The sequence below is a fragment of the Saimiri boliviensis genome, chromosome 1 (assembly GCF_048565385.1).
Source record: "Saimiri boliviensis isolate mSaiBol1 chromosome 1, mSaiBol1.pri, whole genome shotgun sequence".
Taxonomy (NCBI): Eukaryota; Metazoa; Chordata; class Mammalia; order Primates; family Cebidae; genus Saimiri; species Saimiri boliviensis.
In genome coordinates, this window is record NC_133449.1 from 114,308,536 (window position 1) to 114,331,466 (window position 22,931).

Below are 22,931 nucleotides of genomic sequence, written 5' to 3' on the forward strand. Positions count from 1 at the left end.
GACCTCTGGGCTTTTGGGTGACCCTAGGAACTCAGGTAGGAGGCAGACCCAGGAGGGACCCTGTGGCTTCTACCACAGGAAAGCTGTCAAGATGGCGGCTGCTTGGAATTCCCCTGTTGCTACCAAGGCCCCTGTAAGTGGCTGTTTCCTAGATGAGCCCGAGAGGCCTTCGAGGTTTCCAAGGGCCAGCACTTCCTATTCTCCTTAGCCGGATTCAACACAAAGAGAGGAAGGGGCAGGACGGGATGAGACCAGTTGTGGGGGTGGGAGCTGGGCGTGGAATGGGCGGAAGGACCCTGCCTGAGGACTTGAGAGGCTTGGCCTGCTCCATGGTGGGGGTGCGACCCCTACTGTGGCGAATCACCACATTCCTGGGGCCCAGGCCAGTATCGAAGAGGCTCGGCCAAAAGCATGGACACGTGGGCTAAGGGGGACCTCCGGCTCCGCAGCCGTGCTGACTCAAGGCACGGTGACGCTTCAGTCTCCTGCCCTCCTGGGGTATTACTTGCACCCTGCCCAGGCTTGGGTGGGATCTTCTGCTTCTCAAAGATGAGAGGGCAGGCCTTGGGTGCCCCCACTCTGAGCAGCATGTGTGGGGAAGGGAACTTTTGGAATCAAAATGGCACCGTTTCCCATCTCTCTCTGTGCCCTGCTCTGGGCTCCCGTCGGGGTGGGCCTTCAAGCCCATCGGAACCCAGCCTGGGGGGCCTGGCCTGCCTCTTCCTCCCTGCTCGACAGGGAGGGCATGTGGCAAGCTGGGTTGTCTTTTCTCAGCAAGAACAAATGGCAAACGAACTCCATACTCCTTCCCTGCTCCACCCCGCCAGGGTGACCCCAGGTACCCTGCCTCTCCCGTTTTTGGACTCTCGAGGGCAGCCCGAAACTCTCCCCCTCCCAGGGCCTAGTTTCCAAGGGTCATCGTAAAGGAGCCTCCACTGAATTGGAACAAGTTCTCCTTGGTGTTGACGTCAAGCTCCCTAACCTCTCATGGGCTGGACCCCCGCCCTCTGCATGCTCTTCCACATGGAGGCTCCAGCCCAAGGCCTTACAAACAAGGACACATTTGCCGGCTGTACAATTTATTCAGTGCACATTATTTACAGAAATAATTGTATGGAGGTGGACACGGAACCCCGCAGCCCCACCCCTTGGCTGGCTATCTGGTTCTGCAGGGGGCGGAAGCTGCTGGACCCGCACGTGGTGCCAGCACACGAGAAACCACTCCCAGAGGCCAGAACCCCTTACCCCCAAGGCGCCTCGGGGATCCTGGGTGGCAGACCCCACTCACTCAGGGACATGGGGAAGCAGAGCCAGCTGTACAGTACCATTTCCCACAGCAGCCATGGCCTCCTGCTTGCTTTGGGAAGGAAAAGAAAGGAGGCATCTCCGCCCTCAGGGCCGAGCCCAGGAGCAGGGCAGCCTCTTAGGCCACACTGGGGGCTCCTTTGGGGGGTTCACAGTCTGATGCCCTGCTGGCCTATCCCCAACAGTGTCTCTCCTCCCAGTACACTGGGGGAACAGGGAGCTGGAGGGGAGGAACCCCTCACACCTGGTGCCTGGCACTGTGGGCACCCACACAGGTGGGCACCCATCCACGGACATCCACTGCCCAGGCCTAGGCACCCATCAGCCCCCTCTCCTGGGGGCTCAAGACACTGGCAGCTAAAGCCTGAGCAGCTGGAGCTCAGGCCTCTAGGTTGGTGGCGTGAATGGGAGGGAGGGAAGAGGCCCAGGGAAGAAACACAGGGGTTCTAGCTCAGGGACGTGTCTCTGCTATGGGCGAGGCTGCTGTTACCCAGGGAGAGGGGCCTTGGCAGACTCCTTTTGGTCCATGGTGAGGCAGGCCCACGGCCCTTTCTCCAGAGAGGGAAGAGGGGTGGGCCCCAGGGGAGGTGGGAGCTGGGGCCCCAGGGGGGTGGGCTGGGTTCTCAGGCACAAGGAGCCAGGCTTGCTGAGGCTGTGAGAAGTGGGTTGGGAAGGAACCAAGCCTCAACTCAGGCTCAGGGGCCATGGCCCATCTCCCCTTTGGCCTGGGGCTGCCCCTGGGTGGAAAGCTCTTCAGACTCACTTGGGAGGGAAGGGACCCACGGGGGCCAGCCTGTCTCCAACTGGGCAAAGGGAGCCTGCAGTTACGACCCTGGGCTCAGGCTGAGGAGGGACTGCTCTTCCAATGTGGGCCTCTGCCCTCTGCTCCTCTGCCGAGTCAGAGGACGATGGGGGGGTGGGGGTGGGGGCGGGTTCTAATTCCCTGACTGGAGCGGAACTACATTCAGAAAACTAAATACCCTGCTCCGGTCAGGGAAACAGAAACAAATGGTTAAGTAAGGTGCCAAAAACAAAACAAAACACTTGGGCATAAATAATGAGGGCAGGGCAGACAGGGTGTTTGAGGGTTGGGAGGGGCCCCAGCCTGGGGGTGGAGGGAGCCCCCAGGAGTCATCTCAGAACCACAGGCACCGCGGTGGGCCCTGTGGGCCCCCTGAGCACCGTGAGCAGGAGCGCTGGGCGCTCAGACCCACTCTTGCAGCGAGCGCTTGCAGTAGAGCAGCACCCGCGGTGCGCCCTTGCGCTGCATCTGCACCAGCGCGTAGGTGAGGCCCAGGACGCACAGCAGCAGCAGCAGTGGCACCAGCACCATTACCACGTTCAAGGTCCGCGCCACCTCCTCCATCTGCACCACCACGCGGCTGCCTCCATCCTTGTCAGCCCCGGTCCCGAAGTCCCCCTCCCCATTGCCCACGTTGCCCTCTCCGCTGTCCACCCCGGGCTCTGCGCCCCCATGGGGGTTGAAGGGCGGCCGGGCCACGTCAGGCCATCGGGGGCCTGGCTCCATGTGCTCCTGGCAGCCCATGAAGTCCCGCAGGATGGACTTGGGGTAACCAGGCTCCATCCGCAGGCGGTCATTGTGGAATTTCCAGTATTTGGTGCCCTTGTAGAAGTAGGTGTAGGCTGCAGGGACAAGAAGGCCAAGAGTGGCTTCAGGCAGAGCCCCAACACCAGTGGGACCCTCAAATGCCAGGACATGCTGAGGGCTTTATTTATTTATTGAGACAGAATCTTGCTCTGTCACCCAGGCTGGAGTACAGTGGCTTGATCTCAGCTCACTGCAACCCGCCTCCCCTGTTCAAGCGATTTTCCTTGCCTCAGCCTCTGCATAGCTGGGACTATAGGCACCCACCACTACGCCCGGGTAATTTTTGTATTTTTAGTAGAGACGGTGTTTCACCATGTTGGCCAGGGTGGTCTCGAACTCCTGACCTTGTGATCTGCCCGCCTCAGCCTCCTAAAGTGCTGGGATTACAGGTGTGAGCTACTGCACCCGGCCATGCTGAGGGCTTTAAAACATTTTTCTTCTCATTTGCTTCCCTGAGCATTTTCAAATCTGCCCCTTCTCAACTTATAGGAGCCAGACTGAGGCTCAGAGGGTTTTGGGCCAAGGGCAGGATTAGAACCCTGGGCATCCTGACCGGACTGACATTAGCTGGGGCAGGGCCTAGAAGGGTCTTACAGCCTGCTGGGATAGGGGCTGCAGTCAGGGACCCTGCTGCCCCATCCCAGAACTGACTTTACTTCACACCACAGAGGTCGGGGTCTTGCTCAAGGCCACACAGCACCCTACAGTTGTTCTAGAGTGGAAGGAACCTGGTGCTGCCTTGGGCTGGCTCTCTGGCCTTGGGCACCATGCCAGCATCCCATCAACACCAGGCAGGGCCCAGGTTTCAATCAAGGGGTGAGCACAAGACATCAGAGTGGCTGCAGAGTGCCAAGCTCACACACAGAAGCTGTGTGACTGGCCTGAGCACTGGCAAAGCAGGTAGGGTCTCCCCTCAGTTACCCAGGCTGGGGTGTAGTGGCACAATCATGGCTCACTGTAGCCTCGACCTTACAGACTCAAGCAATCCTCCCACCACAGCCTCTTAAGTAACTGGGACTATAGGTGCAAGCCACCATATCTGGCTGATTTAAACATTTTTTTTTGTAACTATGTTATCCAGGCTGGTCTTGAACTCCTGGACTCAAGCGATCCTCCCGTGTCACCATGCCTCTTCAAGAGCTGGGATTACAGGCGTGAGCCACTACACCTGGCTGTTTTTTTTTTTTGAGATTGAGTCTCCCTCTGTCGCCAGGCTGGAGTGCAATGGCGCGATCTCGGCTCGCTACAACCTCTGCCTCCCAGGTTCAGGTGATTCTCCTGCCTCAGCCTCCTGAGTAGCTGGGATTACAGGCATGTGCTACCACGCCCAGCTAATTTTTATATTTTTAGTAGAGACAGGGTCTCACCGAGTTAGTCAGGCTGGTCTCGAACTCCTGACCTTGTGATCTGCCTGCCTTGGCCTCCCAAAGTGATGGGATTACAGGTGTGAGCTACTGTGACCGGCCCTGGTTTTTCTTATGTGCACTAGAGACCTTGCTGGAGAAATAGAAGAGGCACAGCTCCCTGTCTCTTAGTTATAATGACAGAGACAGGGCTTTCCTTCTAGGTAGATATCCTGGGAGGATTTTCACCCCCTAACACTCTGAGCCAAGCCTGCCCCACTCAGGCTCAAGGCTCCCCTAGGATAGCCTGGGGGCATCTGGTTTCTGCGGGCATCAGGGCAGTGCTGAGCTCCAGCTCTGACACAGGCAGGACTGGGCTGGAATCCTGACCCTGCACCTTCCTGGCTGTGTGATTTGGCACACTCTGCTCAAACTTGCTGGTTTATTAGTTTGCCTATCTGTAAAAAGGGAATTTTAACTATGCAGGAAGGACCAGGGTGTCAAGCTAGGTAAGCTCCCAGCCCACGGCATGACACAGCATGTCCCACATACACACCATCACAATGCTGGGTGACATGGGGCAAACCCTGCCCCATGGTATGTAGCAGGGGGTATGGTACGTGCTGGGCAAACTGGGAGGGGCTGGCCAGGTACCTCCATCATTGCTCAGGAAGGCCCCTTTAGGGGAGGCAGGGATCCCTTGCCAGACGCTGATGGGCTTGGGGTATCCAGGGTCTCCACGCTGCGTCTCCTCGTTGAAGCGCCAGTACCTGAGACCAAAAGCACCAGGCTGTGGACCTGAAGACCCTCACGGGCCAGGACCCATTAATTCCCCACAGGCTGTGGATTCTTTCTGGTTGTGCCTGAGGTTGAGCAGGGCCTAGCTGGGTCCTTCTCCCTTTGGAGAGAGGATGTACTGCTCACCTGTCCTCTTGGAAGAAGAAGGTGTGACCCGTGGGCTCCCACCAGATGGCCGTGTCGATGCGGTCGTAGGGGATGCCCCAGCCATAGTTGGTCAGTGGCTGTGGGTAGCCAGGTTCTAGGTTTGCTTCTCGAAAGAGCCAGTAGCGGTCACCTGCAGGATGGGTGGGAGGCGGAGTGACGACAGGCCGGGGGCTGAGGGGTGTGTGTGGGAAAAGAATGCTCTTCTGTGCCCACAAATCCATTCACATCCACTGCCATCCCCCTAAAGCACACAAAATCACACTCACACCCTTCTGCACATCTGTAACAACATACACTGGTCACCCACACATCACCGCACTCACGGACACCTGAGGCATACTTGTTCCCATGAGCATGAGTCACCTGCTCATACCCGCACACTCCCCCATGCCACCCAGGGTCCTCGCTTCCCTGTACAAACCTAACCCTGCAAGTATAGCTCTGTATGGGGAGGGGGTGCCTGGCCTCTGGGTCTGGGGGCTGTGTCCCTGGAGCATACCCGTAGCCCTCACAGCATGTGGCCCAGGGCTCCCTGCTTTTACTGTGAGCCCAGCCCTGTCCTCAGGGAGCTCCTGCCTCACTGAAGCTCAGGACAATGAGGTCTAAGCCCTGGCAGATCCATCACAGGGCGCTGCCCTGCAAGGCCTTGTCTCTGCAGACAGACCACAGAAATCCAGCCCGAGTGGGATGGGGGGGCACCTGTTCTTATGAGGATGGGGCTGCAGGAGGCAAAGAGGCAAGGACAGAGGGAAGAGGCTGAGCCCTGTGCTGCATGGAGTGGATAGGCACTTCGAGGCCGCAGGTCCAACCCTGCCCCTGGCCTCTGTCTGCCTCCCATCCCCGCCTTGCTGCCATGTCCCCACCTTCCCAGAGTGAGCCCGCAGTAGGGGCACTGGACCAGACATGCAATGCAGTCCTTCACTTCCTCTTCCCTTGGGTCCAGCAGGGTCAGAGGTCACGGCAGGAAGCCTGCCCAGCCCCCTAACCCTACCCTCGCTCACCTTTGAAAAAGACAAAACGACCGTCCTGGCGCTCATAGGCAGCACTGATGTCACCAGGCAGACCACGCCAGAAGTGCCCGATGGGCATGGGATAGTTGTCGAGGACTCGGTTGTGCCGGACTCGCCAGAACCAGCGGCCCTGGGGAGGACGTGGTGTGAGCAGGCAGCAGGGCTTGCTGCCTTGGCTGGGAGAGGCGCTGTCTTCAAACCGCCCTTCCCAGGTGAGGCTGGGCCCAGGGAAACGACACTGAGAGGCTGAGGCGGGCAGTGGCTTGGAAAGCCAGGGCTGCACAAGGAACGGGGAGCCCTGAGCCGGGGAGCTGGCACCTGGGCTTGCTGTGTGACCCTGGGCAAGTCCCTCAGCCTCTTGGGCTGCTTTCCTCCCCGTCTAGAGCTGAGGGCTTACTGGCTCCCGGGGTCTGCTGAGTGAGGGTGGGACAGGGGCCTCGAACAGCCAGGGAGAGCAAGGCTCAAGGACAGGCATGGGAGGCGGGGCCAGACCTTGAACACGAACATCTCCCCGCGAAGCATGGCCACTGTGTCAAAGTCCCCGTCGCAGATGTTGGGGCCATACTGATCGGGCCGCTCTGTGGCTCGGGGTTGGGCTGGGGGGCCCGGCCTTGGGGGCCGCTCTGGCTTCCCACCTGGGGGTTGTGGCTGGGGAGGCCGGTGGTCGGGCCGGCCTGGCCGCCGTGGCATCACAGTGGGGAGAGGCTGGGTGGGCCGTGGCCGACCATCTGGGGTACCTACAGAGAGGTGGGGGTTCAGAAGTGAGGTCTGTACTCCTACTTAGAACCCTGGGCCCCAGGGCCCCCAGCACAGACCCACCCAGGTGGAAAGTAAACTCTTGTCCATCAGTAGACCCCTCCTCAACACCTGCCTCCATCCTCTGTGGGACCTGGGTCCTCCTTCCAGCCCCTCCTCGACCTCCCCACACTGGGCTTGGGTCACTGAGCTCCTGAGGCTACCTGCCTGTACATCCCCTTGGGGACATTCCCGCAGGACGCCAGCCTGCTCCAGCAGAGGCTCTAGGCCCTGGCTTCAAGCAACTTGGACTCTGCCTTTCCAAGTTGCTGGGGATGCAGCAAGGGGCACCCATCAAGTACCCAGGAGCTGCCAGCCCCGAGGGCTCCGTGTGGGTGGAGTGCAGGCCTTGGCCCACTGAACTGGCTCAGGGGACCTCACTGCTGGAGACTTTCTTGGGTGGGCCCGGGGTAAGGGGTGGCACTTGATCAAAGCCACTGGAAAGTGATAAACCAGCAACACTCGGGGCAGAACTGTGACAGGCTGGGAGTGACAGTGGGAGGGGGTGGGTCCTGGGATCCCCCAGGCACTGGCGGTCTAGTAAGAATCCCACCAAGGGTGAGGAGGAGAGGAGGGTCATGAGGAACACTGGTGCCACCTGTGTCGTCCCTTCAACGCCTCCAGCCAGCAGCCACAGCCTCCAGTGAGGGCCAGGCCATGGAGGCAGCCAGCCCTGGGTTTTATTTCCCAGCACTACCATGTACTCCCCAAATGATGAGGGAAAGTCACTAATCCTCACTGGGCCTCGGGTTCCTCATCTCCAGAATGGGGACGGCAGTATTGCCTCCTCCCCATCGGGCGGGGACTTGAGAGTGGCCCGCTGGGCCCGCTGGCCACCGCGCACGCACCGTAGAGATGCTGGATGCCCTGGAGGTCGTCGTCGGGCAGCTGGAAGTTGTCGACATCCTTCCATTGGTAGTAGGGCGCCATGATGGCACTGGGGTTGTTGGAGTGCTCCAGCCCCAGCGCGTGGCCCAGCTCGTGCACCGCCACCAGGAAGAGGTTGTTTCCTTTTGGGGAGAGAAGGGAGCGGCACAGTCAGCTCTGGCCAGTCCCAGGACCTGACCACCCTGGGCCCTCCAGGCGGAGGCCACCAAAGAGCCTGCCCTTGCTTCCCTTTTGGAAGAGGCTGAGCTCTTTCGGCCTACAACCACCCCATCTGAGAAATGGGTACATTCATCCCTCTTGCCTCCCCTTTTTGATGGTAGGGCGACAGACTGAGATCGAGTGTAGTGATCCCGAGACCAACCCAGGGAACTCTCTCCTCTCTTCAGCGGCCGCTGAACCCACTCAGCAGGGCGCTGTGCCCAGTCCGGCGCCACCTGCCCTGCCCCACCCTGGCCAGCTGTCCTCACCACTCAGGTCAGTGTTGGAGAAGGTCCAGGGCTCATCTGCGTCAAAATGGGTGTCCCCGCCCAGGCCGGGGCCAGGGAAATAGGCGTGGGCCAGAAAGCCACCCGAGCCGTCAAACGGCGAGCTGTCGCCATGGAAGCCAGAGGCAAAGAGTACCATGATGTCAGCCTCCTTCTGCCGCCGAAGCCGGATGTCCTCGTAGGGCACCTCCTGGAAGACCAGGGGCGTGGCCTGCTCCCACACGCGGAAGGCCCTGCGTACTGCCTCCATCGAGTGGTACCAGCCCAGCTTCTGCGTGTAGTTCTGGATGCTGGGGGCAGGTGGGAGATGAGTGAGCGGAGGCGGAGCCAAGGGCCTACTATCGTCTGCTGGCATGTTCCCAAGAGTGCACACAAGGTCACCAACAAGCCCGTCAATATCAACTGGCAGTTTGCTTTGATGTAAATCATAAGTTGAATTTGTCAAATCCAGGAGATCGTGATGAGATCATTGAATTTAGATTGCATTGTGGCAAATAAGCCGATTTTAAGTAAGAGAGACATTACATAAATTAAAATACAGGTGCTATGTGGCTGGAGGAAAGAACTAGAAAATGGGATGCAAATGTGTGAGGTTTGGGAAACACTGGCTGAGCAGTTCTGATGTTGAGCTCCAGGGTCAGGCAGACCTGAGTTCAAGGCCTGGCTCTAACAGTGTCTGTGTGACCCTGGGTAAGTGATTCAATCTCTCTGATTTCCAGTTTCTTTTTTTTTTTTTTGAGATGGAGTTTCGCTCTTGTTGCCCAGGGTGGAGTGCAATGGTTCAATCTCAGCTCAACACAACCTCTACCTCCCGGGTTCAAGTGATTCTCCTGCCTCAGCCTCTCGAGTGGCTGGGATTACAGGCATGCACCACCATGCCCAGCTAATTTTGTTTTTAGTAGAGATGGGGTTTCTCCATGTTGGTCAGGCTGGTCTCAAACTTCTGACCTCAGGTGATATGCCCGCCCTGGCCTCCCAAAGTGCTGGGATTGCAGGCGTGAGCCACTGTGCCTGGCTGATTTCCAGTTTATCTGTTAAATTAGAAAAGGGTGTTTGTGGGGGTGGGGGGGGCGGCGTACTTTCTTCACGGGGTTCCAGCAAGGATTAGAGGAAGTAGGTTGTAGCCAGAGCCTGCATTTGATGAAGTATGGTGAGGTGTGCTCTTATCTATATAAATCAGATTCAGCTCTGTGTGCTAGAGAAGCTTTCGTTTAACATGAAGGGAGTATTTTGGCTGGTTGGACCTTGAATTCACTCTGGGGGCTTGAGGTCTAAGTGAACACGGGAGCTGCTCTTCCTTGGGAGATGGAGCTCGAAGTGGGGACAGACCCAGACTGCCCCTGGGGACAACCACATGGCTCAAGGCACACTTGGCCGGGGAGTTTACTTGCTCAAGGACTCAGCAGAAAGGATGAGATGCCCTGATTCAAGGATTCTGCAGGCCACTTACTGCCCGTTCACCTGAGGGATGCCTGGATTCCTCACCCCAGCCACCCCTGCCCCTTACTGCAGTCTGTGCTGGGGCAGTAGCCCAGCTGGGCCCAGTAAAGCCAGCCCCTGCCTGCAGGCTGGTGGGAGGTGGGGAAGGACAGAGTGGAAGCAGCTTGAAGGGTCCTGACCTTCCCTTGAGGGAGCCTGCCTGGTGTACGTGGCTGGTCTCATCAGCATGGGAGCAGGCTGCACTGTTGAGGCTAGGCGCCCTGAGGTGGACTCTGGGAAAGGAAGCCTGAGGCTCAACCTGCCAAGGAGCAGATACCTCCCTGGGCAGCTGAGCCCCTACCTGAAGGTCAGATGGTGGTTGTTCCACTTCTTCCCGGTGAGGGCATAGCGCTTTCGCCTCCGCCGCAGATTGGCTTTCACTCGTACCCCAAACTGATCTGGCACCCCGCAGCGGGGCCGCTTCATCCACCTGGAACATGAACACAGAGAGGTGAACACACCTGCCTGTTCTGGCAGTGCCTCTTCCAGGCTTCCCAGCTGCCCCTCCTATGACATGGTGGGGTTGGGGGACTGTCAGCTTCAACTTCCAGTAAAATGGGCTGAGTGCCCAGGAGTGGCTCAGCCAAGGTGAGCCCTTCTCTCCTTATCACCCAGTAATGGAGGGTCGCTCAAGGCCTTCTGTCCTGGATATATTATGCTCTATGCATTGTTTTCAGGGACATGCCTTTAGGTTCATAGCCATGCCTAGCTGGAATTCCCATCCACAGCACCTGCACTGAGCCTCCACACTTCCTTGGCCATGGCAGACATCACTAATCGATCACTGTGCTCCTTGCTGCCAAGGCCTGGATTCTGCCCCCCGGAGATTTCTTAACACAAGGCTACTGGCAGCCACTCCAACCAATCAGAATTGGCACAGAGGACCCAACCATTTGCCATCTCTTATCTAGGCTACTCTTTTCTGGAAACCCCATATGCCAAGGCCTTTTGAGAGCAGGCCAGATGGAGGGCAGGTGCCTGTGGGGTCTGAATAGGGGGACTCACTTCTTGGTCTCTTCATCGAGCACACCCGTGACTGGGATCCCATAGAAGCGCTGCATCTCTGCGAGGGCTGAGGCCAAGATCTGGGCGGAGCGCATGGTGGACATGTGGCGGCTGGGCTGGGGCAGGTAGCCATAGAGCCGTAGCCAGTTCTGCAAAGAAGCCGTAACCCCGTCAGCAGGTCCTGGCACTGCTACCTCCAAACATGCACAGACCGTGCCAACTGCTTCCCACCACCTCCACCACCGCTGCCCTGTCTGAGCTGTCCTCACCTCCTGCCCAGGTGACTGTGAGCAGTCACCTCCTCTGTTTCCACCTTCCTCATCATCTTCCCTCACATAAGAGCCAGAACAGGCTGGGCACGGTGGCTCACGCCTGTAATCCTAGCACTTTGGAGGCTGAAGTGGGTGGATCACCTGAGGTCGGGAGTTTTAAGACCAGCCTGACCAACATGGTGAATACCCCATCTTTAAAAAAAAAAAATAAAGCCAGAACAAAGGCCAGGTCTGGCCAATCCTCTGCTTAGAACCCTCTGAAGATTTCCTATTGCAAAGGAAAAGCCATGTGTACAGGAGCCCTTACTCCGTGACCCCACCTTAGCTCTGACCTCGCCACCATCCACCCCAACTGCTTGATGCACTCTCTTGCCAGACAACCATGTGGCTTTCATCCTCACTTTCTTCAGGTCGCTGTTTCAGCACCACCTTATCTAAGAGGTGTTCTCTGACATTATGTTAAAAGGCCCCATTGGCTACCCCTGCAGCTCCTCCTTCCTCCCATGCTTATCATCATCTGATGCGCTGTACATTTCACTTAGGTGTCTGCTATTTGTCTTCCCCCATTAGGACAGAAGCCATGTCCACAAGGATGGTCCACAGCAGCTGACCTGACTACTGCACTGGCCCCTCCAGGGTGGGCCCTTACCAAGCCAAGGAGACTGCCGGGACCCAAAAGGATTCAGAACCTCTTGAGTCTTCACCCTTTGGTACTGCTCCTTAAGTCTCCTGGTCGGAGTGGACAGATGCAGGAACCACACAGGCTCGAGGCTTGACAGAAGCCTAAAGCCCAGTCCCTGCTCTGCCACAAACTCTTTTTTTTTTTTTTTTTGAGACGGAGTTTTGCTCTTGTTACCCAGGCTGGAGTGCAATGGCGCGATCTCGGCTCACTGCAACCTCCGCCTCCTGGGTTCAGGTAATTCTCCTGCCTCAGCCTCCTGAGTAGCTGGGATTACAGGCACGTGCCACCATGCCCAGCTAATTTCTTGTATTTCTAAGTAGAGACAGGGTTTCACCATGTTGACCAGGATGGTCTTGATCTCTTGACCTCGTGATCCACCCGCCTCGGCCTCCCAAAGTGCTGCAATTACAGGCGTGAGCCACCGCGCCCAGCCCACAAACTCTTTATTCTCCGTGGGCCCCAGCCTCCTCATCTATAGAATGGGGAACCATGGGCTGTTGAGGGGGTGAGGTTTGAGGAAGACAGCCTTGGAAAAAGCTGGTACACAATGGGTGTGCCCTTCTCTCTCCAGGGCTCAAGTGGCAAGTCTTCTCATCCATCTATTCATCTGTTCATCCATCCACCCACCCACGCTGCCAGATGTTTCTGAGCACCCTCTGTGACAGCTGGAGGACTAGGCTGAGGCATCCTGGCCTTCAGGAACTTAGTCTCCCTGGGAGACCCAGCATACCCATAAAGCAAGGAACCTACACCCCACAAGTTGCATGGCTAAGCAAGAGGGCAGAGCCAGGCCGAGTCATGGTAGACAGGGAATTCTGCCCTGCCTGCTTCATGTCCTCAAGCCCTCAAGAGCACGGTGACTGCCATGGCAGGCAGTCTGACTTCTCTGGGAGTCTGGGGGTCTTCAGAATGAGAAGCTCTTAAGGCCTGCCCCCTGAGTGCTCTGGGAGGTAAGGGCTGCCCCAAGGGCCCAGGGAGCAGGGCAGTAGCTGGACACGGTGGTTGCTTTAGGCTGACAGCCATATTGGCCGGCTAGGCCACACTCACATATCTGCCTGCCACCAACGTCACATCTAATACCTCAGGCACTGGCTGTCTGGTTGCCATCCACTGGACCAGCCCTGGCACCCGGCCAGGCCCCTGGTGTGGCTGGGCAGGCCAGCTCAGCGGCACCTAGGCTGCTGATAGACGGAGCAGCTGCTGAGCCAAGGAGGGCAGCCTGGAGAAGCTGCTGGGGTTGCAGACTGGATGTGTGGCCACAGCTTGGAGGCCTCTCAGGACCCGGGAAGCAGTCCCAGAGCAATGAGGTGGAAACACGGAGCTGAGAAACCAACAGCTCTGGGGACATGCAGAGGGAGGCAGCCCCTGGCTTGGCTGTTTCCGAGGTGTGGCTCCACCTCCTTATCTCTCAGTCAGTTACCAGTAAAAGGGGGGTAGCACCAGGACCTGCCTTATGGCCTGGGTTTCTGAGAGGATGAAATGGGAACGTGCCCTTTAGTGCCCGACACCACCCTTGGCAGCAGATGGTTCTCAACAAATGTGCAAATGACACAGACCAGGGGCCTGTGTGGTTGTCCCTGGGGCAGGCAGCCTTTGGCCTCCCATCAAGAGGGCTGATGGCTGAGGCTCTACCAGGACCCCAGAGTAGGGGGAGGCAGGAGCCCCCCCAGGGCCCCTCCACCAGCACTTCTCACCTTTCTGGCCCTGGACGCATTCCCACAGCTCAGTAAGATACTGACATGTTGTGGGACCCTCCCCGTTCTTCCCAAGCATGGGAAACCTCTCCCAAGTACTGGGGGCGGGGGAGGGGTATGTGGAGTGGCACATCCACCATCTTTGAAGGACAGTTTCCCTGAAGGTGCTTGGGGAGATCCAGACGGCGAGGCCATGATGCTCAGCCAGCTCTAACAGCAAGGGGAATGCAGCTGGAGGCCGGGGGAGTGGCGGGGGACTGGCTGCTGGCAGATGAGGGCACCTCTACATCACCTATTTGCATAAGGTAAAAATATCTCTGGGAGTGCAATCATGGGCCACTGAGGGGCTGATTAGCAGTATCTGCAGAGTGAGAGGAGGGGAGGGCGGGGAAGGCTCGGGCTGGGGCCCCAGGGAAGAAAGCAGGGAGCTGGTCTGTCTGCAGTGAAGAGCACCAGAGACCAGCAGAGGGGACAGGGCAGAGGAGTCCCTTCAACCCCAGGGCCAGCTCAGAGGCTGCCAGCAGGGTTCCAAGGGCACTATGGACCTCCCACACAGACAAGCAGTATTAAGTTTCAGGGAAGTGAAGAGCTGCCATCTTGCTATCAGCCAATCTTGCACCCTCAGCCACCCCTTGGGCAGTGGTCAGGGAGTGGGGGGCAGTGGTAGGCCCTGGCAAAGACCAGAAGAACCTCTGGATGACAAGGCGAAGCCGACAGAGACTGCCTGAGCGGTGAAGGCATGCTCAGCGTGGATGAACGCCAAGTGCCCATAAATCTGCCCGGGTGGCAGCAGTATCACCCATAGGGCTGTGAGCTCCCTCCTTTCCCCAGTGTCCAGGAATGTTTCCCGGCACCTTCCTGCCACACTAAGCAGGAGACAGCTCGGAACACAGCGGGAAGGGACAGCAGGGGGTGGGGCCACAGGTGCTGTTGCCTCCAGGTGGGCAGGGTGGGGAGCTTGCTGAGCTGCTCTGCTGCCACTGGGCAAAAGGCAAGGATGAGTCCCCAGGTCACGACCCCCAGTCCCAAAGTGTTCAAGCCCTTGCTGTTCCTCCTGGTGATTGTAAAAACTGTCCCTAATACAGGAACCTCTTCCTGTCACCTAGAGTCACAGGTGGGGTGAGCCAAGTTGGGGAATCTTTGCTTCTCAGGTGAGGAAACTGAGGCTCAGAAAGTCTGTCAATGGCAGTGTAGGGCAGGATTTGAAGCAGGATTTGGTTTCTTCCGCCACCAAGGCCACTGTATAAATGGGAGGGAAGGAGGGTGCTGAGGCCCTGAGGGCCCCTCCCTTCTGCAGCTTGGGGTATGGGCTACTGTGGGAGGCCCCAGCCACTGTGGTCTTCTCAGCCATTTCTTTTTTTTTTTTTTTGAGACAGAGTCTTGCTCTGTCACCAGGGCTGGAGTTGTAGGAGTGCAGTGGCTCAATCTCTGCTCACTGCAAGCTCTACCTTCTGAGTTCAAGCGATTCTCCTGCCTCAGCCTCCCGAGTAGCTGGGACTACAGGCGTGGGCCACCACGCCCAGCTAATTTTTCTATTTTTGATAGAGACAAGGTTTCACTATGGTGGCCAGGCTGGTCTCGAACTCCCGACCTCAGGTGATGCACCTGTCTTGGCCTCCCAAAGTGCTGGGATTACAGGCTGAGCCACCACGCCTGGCCAGTTTCTTTCTAGACCTCCAAACCCCATCCCATTAGTATTTACTGACACTTCAGGTGAGTGGCATGGAGGTATGGGGCTACCAGGTATGCAGAGAGGAGAAGCCCTCATGGCCCCAGAGCCCTCCTTCCCTCCCATTGGACAGTGGCCTTGGTGGTGGAAGAAACCAAGTCCTGCTTCAAATCCTGCCCTACTCTGCCACTGACAGACTTTCTGAGGCTGTTTCCTCACCCGAAAAGCAAAGCTTCACACACTTGGCTCACCCCACCTGTGATTCTAGGTGACAGGAAGAGGTTCCTTGTATTAGGGACAGTTTTCACAGTCACCGGGAGTCAGAAGGGGGGTTCCTGGCCCTTGGCCCACAGGAGAGCCCATAAACGCAGGACCTGAGTCTGGCCCGGGCCAGGTCACCCCTTCCAGCCCCCAGTGAATGCTCACAATCACTCCTGAAAGGTAGATTTGTGATCATTCTCATGATACAGACAGCTAGGTTCAGAGACAGTGAGTGCCTCACCCAGGGTCACAGAGCTGATCTGGTCTGGACCAGGCTGCTTCTGTAGCATCACCAGCTCCTCGTGGCCTCAGGCTGGGGATACTAGGCCTTTCTCAGGAGCAGTGCCCAGCACAGCACGGGGAAGGGTGCCTAATCCTCCCCACACCCAGCATCTCCAGCCGGGTCTGGGCGCTGGGCCATGTCAGTCCGCCCTCCCCCACGGGCTGCCGAGAGGGTTGGTGTGAGAAGCCGCTAGATCAATACTGTGCAGTGAGCAGCCGCCACAGTGGGGGAGTGGGAGCGGGGTGGGGGAGGGGGCAAGCATCTGCTGCTACTGCCCCAGCCGGCCCTTCCAGCTCCTCTAGCACTCAGATCTGGGAAGCTGGCGGGCAGCCCCCTCCTACGGGCCCTTATCAGAACCCAGGCAATAAGGATACTTTCTACTGGGCTCTGCTTTGCCTCTGTCACCCAGGTTCTCTCTGCAATCTGAGCAGACCCAGACAGAATTGCCCAGTCAGGCACAAAAGAAGCCTTGTCAAGGCTGCCAGCGAGGGATCCGGCCCCCAGACCTTTTGTGGCCTTGTGAGGTCCTCACCATGCCCATCTCCAATACCCTGTAGTCTTGGTATTGAGGGCTCTAGGGAGCAGGCCAAGGCTGTGCCCAGCACGGTACTCCCAGCCACTGGGCACAGAGCCCGTGCTGAATGGGACGAATCCTGGGGTAGGCAGGGAGCCTGCAGGAGGCAGGGTGTGCACTTCAGGCCCACAGGGCCCACCTGGATCAGCAGACCTGCGCCAAGAGTCCACTCACCAGCTGGGTGGCCCCAATACCATCAAGCCCAGCCACGCCTGAGGCCTCCATGGACTACAGCTGGACAAAGACCCATCCAGCCTGCATCCTGCAGACAGGGGGCGCTCGCTGCTGCCCAAGGCAGCCATGCTTTCTCCAGATGCCAATGACTGTTAGCCCTTCCTCAGGCTAAGCGGAAATCAGCCTCCCAGGGCTGCCCCTTGGTCCTGATTGCTTGTCCACATAACAGACCTTCGAGCAACAGAAGATGGCTAGGAGAACTTTTCTGAGCCTTAGTTCTCTCCTCTGCAAAACAGTGCCAAGATCATCACTCCAACCCACCACGAGGGGTTGAGAGCATAAATGGCACGACTACCCCCAAGGCCAGTAAAGAAAGGCGACACACCAGGCCAGGCATGGTGGCTCACGCCTGTAACCCTAGCACTTTGGGAGGCTGAGGCAGGTGGACTGCCTGAGCTCAGGAGTTCAAGACCAGCCTGGGGAACACAGTGAAACCCAGTCTCTATTAAAATTAAAAAAATTAGCTGGGCCATGGCAGCATGCACCTGTAATCGCAGCCACTTGGGAGGCTGGGACAAGAGAATCACTTGAACCTGGGAGATGGAGGTTGCAGTGAACTAAGATCGTACCACTGAACTCCAGAGTGGGCGACACTGAAAAAAAAAAAAAAATGCAGGCAGCATGGAGCCAGGTCCTCCGTGGTGGATTGCTCACTACCTTTAGAAGCAGCGTGGTCCACATTTCAGCAGTTCTAGGACACACATGCTTAGTTTGGGCTTAAATCTGCTCCCTCTTATGGGTCTTAAAGCGAGTTGTGGGTGGGGGCTGGGACTCTAGGTGCTGGGAAAGTCCAGCGGGAGAAGCAGGAAGGAGGCAGGCATCTTGAGGTCTGGCCACTTCTTTACCCCACATCCTTCTAGCCTGTCCCACACTCCTTAACCTGGAGGAAAAAACAACTGGGTTCCCTGGCCAGTGGGCGGGGTGAAGAGGCCTCTGTTTGCCAGGAGATTTGGGCCTGGCTGGGGGCCAGGCCTTGGGCCCTCATCTGGAAACCTCCCTGCAGGTGCTGACTCCTAGACGGGGCTGTCCACAGGGCAGAGCCTGGGTGGCTGGATAGGTGGGGGCAACTGGGTGGGCCTGGGGAGGGCTTTTGGCTCACATAGCTCAGGCGTAACCTCAGAAACCCCCTTCCCAGCAGAATTCTGCCTGGTGGAACTTCCACAGGATGGCACCCTAGGCTCTGACCTGCAGCCTTTTTTTTTTTTTTTTTTGAGACAGTCTTACTCTGTCGCCAAGCTGGAGTATAGCGGCGCAATCTTGGCTCACTGTAACTTCCGCTCCTGGGTTCAAGCGATTCTTCCGCCTCAGCCTCCCAAGTAGTTGGGACCACAGGTGCATGCCACCACGCCTGGCTAATTTTTGTATTTTTAGTAGAGACGGGGTTTCACCATGTTGGCCAGGATGGTCTTGATCTCTTGACCTCGTGATCCGCCCACCTCAGCCTCCTAAAATGCTGAGATTGCAGGTGTGAGCCACCGAGCCCGGCCAACCTGCAGCCTTTAACCCAGCATGGGTTTGGGAGCTTGGGCTCCAAGGCAGACTGAGCTGGGTTCGAATCTAAGCTTTACCACTCCCTGGCTATGGAATGTGGGGGTAATTTCTCTTGACTCACAGTATCAGCCTCCTCTTCTGTATAACACGGTAAGGACAGTGTCTACACTTGAAGAGTTAATATAAGGATTAAATGTGAAAATGCTTACAAAACATTCCTAAGCTGTGTCCAGGACAGACATAAATATGTTGAAGGTGCTAAAAAATAACGCCTGGGCCTCCCTGGGCCCCCATGCTGGCCACTGTGCATAGTGTTTAGTGCTTTGCACGTACATGCAATGAATCTCTCCAGTAACTCCATCAAGCAGACATACTACTGCTATTCCCTTTTTATAGGGATCCTGAGGTTCATACAGGTTGAGTGACTTGCCCAACAGTAAACGCCATTCGCTTCTGTCACTGTGTTTTGCACTATTTTGCATGAGTCTCCTATGTACCAGGCACCATACTCATAAATGCTGAACATGGATTTGGGCTCTCACCCCTGCAGGGTGACAGTCACTCCTAGGGGAAGGACAAGGCAGTGTCAGTGCCCTGGAGAGCCAATCTAGACCCCGGCCTTCATCACCACCAGCTGGTGGCAGCAGGATGTGGGGCATCTCCAGAGGCTGGCGAATGGCTGGTACCAGGGTCTCATCCACCTGTCCTGACACTGGAGGCTGAACTGGGTCTCTTCCCACTTTTTCTTCCATTCCTACCAGGGCAATGGGATTAGGGAAGAGGCATCCCTCTTTGTCTCTGGGATCCAGGCCCAGCTCCATAACTTCTGGTCTCAGGAATCCCTGGAACCAGTGTCTGCCTGTGGAGCAGCCCTATCTGAGCTGTCACTCAGGGCTGTCCAGCCAGATGGTGCCTACTGTGTCTTAGGCCTAGAGCGTTCAGCTGCCCTCAGGGTCCTGATCCTCACACTCACAGGTGGGCTTCTCCCAGGACCCTCTTTGTAATGGAGAAAGATACGAGCAGAGTCCCCAATCCCTCTCTGTCTTTGCTGACTCTGAGAACATATCTCCAGGCCCAAAGCATTGCCTCTGCTGGAGTGTCCAAGCGAAGGAGCCACCCAAGCCTTGGGATGATATGGAGGATACCCTTTCTCATCTGATCTGGAAAGCAGTGGTGCTCACAGTGACCACCACAGCTAGCCTGAGGTAGATGGCAAACTCCCAGCAGGGCAGAGGTGATGATGGTAGGGAACATCTAGACCAAACAATAAAACGGCCACAGAGGGGCAGCCAGAACAAACGGCTCGGCAGGCTCAGGAGGCAGGGCCTTTCCCATGCCTGCAGTATGGTCATCCTGAGTGGGCATGAGTGATATGGGCAGCGGGCACTGGTCTTTTGGGGAAAGTCTTCTTTTGGGGGTGGGGGTAGTGTGTATTTCCACGTTGCTCCTCTCGACATTCATGGATGTCATTTAAGTACAGACATCCCTTGGGGTGGGGCAAGGGAGGTGTTTGTGTTCAGAGGCTACAATGGGCAGGTCAGGCCAATACACTGCTCAGACAAGGAGCTTACCCTGAGCTGCTCTCTGCAAGGAGACAGATGACTGGCTGGACCCAAGGGCAGCCCCAACTCAGAAACCTGGCAAGGGCTGGGTGTGAAGGGTATGGCCTAATGGGATCTTGGTCCCTGGCTGTGCCAATCAGACCAGTTCTCTCTGGGTCTTGATACAGTACAGAGAGGAGGGATTTGCTACTAGCAAGAAAACAGAGTAAAAAGCAGAGACAAGAGGGGAGGGGGGAAGATTCAGTTTCTGTAGAGTCCCAATGACAAGACCCTGCTGTTAACCCCCTTTTCTTAGCTGGTGGGCACAGATGGCCTCTGTAGTTTTTGCTCCATATTTAAAAGAAAGAGAAGACCAGTGGGACCCCCTGGAGCCAGCAGGGAAGTGCTGGTAGAGACTGAAGCGCAGGAGGCCTGAGATTGTGGCTCACCTGAAGGTCGAAATGAGAATCCACACAGACCCCCATCCCTGCCCCTGCCTCGTCTGCTCAGTGACTGGGCAGGGGCTAGGAAGATACTCGTGGGCCTGTTCAGGGAAGTTAGGTGGATCTGTTTTGGTGGTGGTGGCACCACACCTGTGAACTCTGGCAGCCTGAGTCACCTCCACAGGGCAGGCTGAGGGCCTGAATTGTGCCTGGGAGGAGGGGGCGGGGGGAAGCAGGTGAGATAAGAGCTCCCCAGGGAACCCGGAGATCCTCAGCCCTGCAGGACAGGAGCAACAGCAGGAGCAACCTCAGCAGGTGGGAGTCGGGCCTGGAATGGCTACAGACTGGGACCAGACATCTAAAGGAGAATGTGGGATAGGGCAGGGCAGCTCAGTAGTGGGCTGGGGCCTGGTGGGTTGCAGGTGTTTGCCAGTTCCTAGCACATGCCAGGCTCCTTGATGTCTCAGCCTCATGTAACTCCTGTGGCTTCTACAGGAGTAGCTCAACTGCCAAGCTACTCCAAGAAGGTCCTAGCCATGACCCAGCTGGAGCTGTGTGGCCTGAAGCTGTGCGGATGCTGGGTTGAGGATCAGAGAGCCAGCCCTTCTCTGAGGAAGGGAGGCTCTGGATTCAGGGTATAGGCCAGGCCCAGGAGTCTGAGGCCACAGCCAATTGGCAGACTGGTTGCTGAGGCCATTTGACTCTTTGGGCCCACTTGTGCTCAGACGTGATGGGACTGCAGAAGCAGCCTGTCCCCAAAGCCAGGTGTAGGAGCTGGGACACTCCACCTGTCTCTAGCCCTCTATCTGCATGGCTGCCAACATTCAGGGCTCCCTAAACCTTCTGAGTCTTTTCCAGCCACTGCCCAGGCCCCACCCAAGTTTTTCCCCAGCAGTAGGGCTGCAGGCCAGCCACAACCCCCAGCTCAGGGGCATGGTCTGTGGCAAGGCAACCAGGCCTTCTTCCCTGGAGGTCCTGAGCTGTGGGCACTCCCTGAGCTGGGGGACTGGAGTGAGGGTGAGATGGAACTGGAGAAGCAGAAGAGAGAGAATGAAACCCCTCCGACTACAGGTCCCTGCACCCCAGAGCTCCTGGCCAGCTAGGGTGCCATTCACAATGCACAGCCATCAAATTCCATCACTGCTTCCCGTGTACAGGGGCCATCCCTAAGTAGATCGGAAACTCAAGGGTGGGACAGTTACTTGAAATTCTTTGGCACTCCAGTCCAGAGCGGCAGGTGGGCCCAAATGCACTCTCTGCCCAGTACTTGGTCATAGGCTGAGGGGTAATCCTCACCAACAGGAGCCCCCTAAAGCTCCTGCCTGCCTGTGTGAATAGGGCGGGAGTGGGTGGCCAGACTGGGCAAGGGCTGGGTTCCTATCCAGCCTTCTGCCAGGGCCTGGCTCCTTGCAGCTCTCCCTGGCCTGGCTGGGGAGGGAGGGCAGAGCAGGTGGGGAACTGGCTGGGAGGTGTAACTGGAGCCCAGGAGGAATTCCCTGCCCTTCCTCTATGCTTTTATTAAAATAGGGCGGGGAAAGGCAAGCTTCCATCGGAAAAATCTCCCAGGCAGCCCGGGGAGGTGGGAAAGCCGCCGCGGGCCGGGGAGGGAGCACCAGCCCAGCTGCAAATAGAAACGGTGCTCAGGCCCGCAGCCCGGGCAGCCCAAGGGCACCAAGGCCCGAACTCGGTGCAGAGGAGGCGCCGGGCTGCTTCTTTCTCCCTACTCCCCGGCCAATCCTCTCCCTGCTTATCTGGGACAGGGAGCAGGGTCTTAGACATCGGGGAAGAGCGGACCCTGCTCTTACTCTGGAGCAACAGAGCTGGTGCCTTCAATGTCCACGCTCGGGAGACACCCTGGAGCTGGCGCACTGGCTGGACCCGGCTCTGCGCCGGGATGCCGCGCCTGGTCACCCACGGGACCTAGCCAAAGCGGAGCCCCAGGAGTGACGCCAGGCGGGTTCCTGGCGAAAAGAGGCTCGGAGTCCACCCTTTCCAACCCGGGTTTCGGCGTAGGGGCGCTGTTGGAGGAAGCGCTGTGGGAGGCAGGGTCTGTCCTTAGGACCCCGCCCGGGTGTGGCTAGGCTTCCTGACAAGAGCGCAAGAAAGTCGCCGAAGCGCCCCCGCAACCCCAGTCCGCTGCCTCAGCTGTTTGCACCCCTCCCCCCGATCCCGGCCCGCCGGCACGTACGTTTCGGTATCACCCAGACTGGAGGCCACCTGGGCGGAAGCGCTGTTACCCAGTTGCCCAGCTCCTGCTCCGCCGGTGGATGCCCCCGAGAGCAGCCCCCTCCCCACTCGCAAAGAGCGCCGCTGCGCGCCAGCCAGGCTCTCGAGGAATCGGCTGCCCGGGAGGGAAGGAAGGAGGGGAGGCAAGAGCTGGGGGCCGCGGAAGCGGTTCCTGGGACACAGGCCGAAAGTGGGGGGTCGGGGTGGAGGGTTCAGTTCCCATAACAGGGCTGTAAGAGTAGGGGTAGGTGCGAGCTCTGCGCCCTCCAGGGTTTGGGAAGAGGTGAGCTGCAGAGGGAGAGCTGGGGAAGGGCAGCCTGCCAGGTCCCCTTTCTTCCCCGCCAGGCCCAGAACAGGGGGCAACGTCTCCGCTCCTTCCACCTCCATGCCCCAGTCTGCTGGCGTGTATCCTCTCCGTCCAAGCCCCCAGCCCGCAGCCAAAGGGCAGGGCGGGGGTCCTTACCTCGGCAAGGATCTCAGCGTCTTCGGCCGCTACGCCAAGGCCCAGGCAGCCCAGAAGCACCAGGAGCAGCGGCAGCAGTCGCGGTCGCGCCGCCGCCTCCCTGTCGCCGAGGAGGCTGCCCGTCCAGCCAGGCCGTCCGGGCGCGCTCCGGTCGCTGCCCATGCTCTCGGCGCCCAGCCCCGCCCGAACACTGCACGCGGGGCTCGCTAGCTCGCCGGCGCCGGGTCCTCGTAC

At 58.0% G+C, this 22,931-nt stretch overlaps 1 protein-coding gene across 1 annotated transcript; it reads right to left on the reverse strand.

The window, feature by feature from the left end:
- Positions 1-1,062: 1,062 nt before the first annotated feature.
- MMP15 (matrix metallopeptidase 15) lies at positions 1,063-22,931 on the reverse strand. The gene is made up of 10 exons (XM_003943501.4): positions 22,698-22,931; positions 10,865-11,013; positions 10,161-10,289; positions 8,363-8,670; positions 7,856-8,017; positions 6,705-6,949; positions 6,204-6,342; positions 5,182-5,332; positions 4,912-5,027; positions 1,063-2,949 (listed from the first exon to the last, which is right to left on the reverse strand). The coding sequence occupies exons 1-10, from the start codon at positions 22,857-22,859 to the stop codon at positions 2,510-2,512; spliced, it is 2,001 nt and encodes a 666-aa protein (XP_003943550.1). The 5' UTR covers positions 22,860-22,931; the 3' UTR covers positions 1,063-2,509.

Bases quoted from the DNA above. Each gene is read 5' to 3' on its own strand.
- MMP15 (XM_003943501.4), bottom strand. From the start codon at position 22,859: ATGGGCAGCGACCGGAGCGCGCCCGGACGGCCTGGCTGGACGGGCAGC. The intron at 6,950-7,855 runs GTGCGTGCGCGG...ACCTCTCTGTAG, and splicing joins GGGCATCCAGCATCTCTACG to GTACCCCAGATGGTCGGCCA. The intron at 6,343-6,704 runs GTCTGGCCCCGC...CGTCCTCCCCAG, and splicing joins GGGAGATGTTCGTGTTCAAG to GGCCGCTGGTTCTGGCGAGT.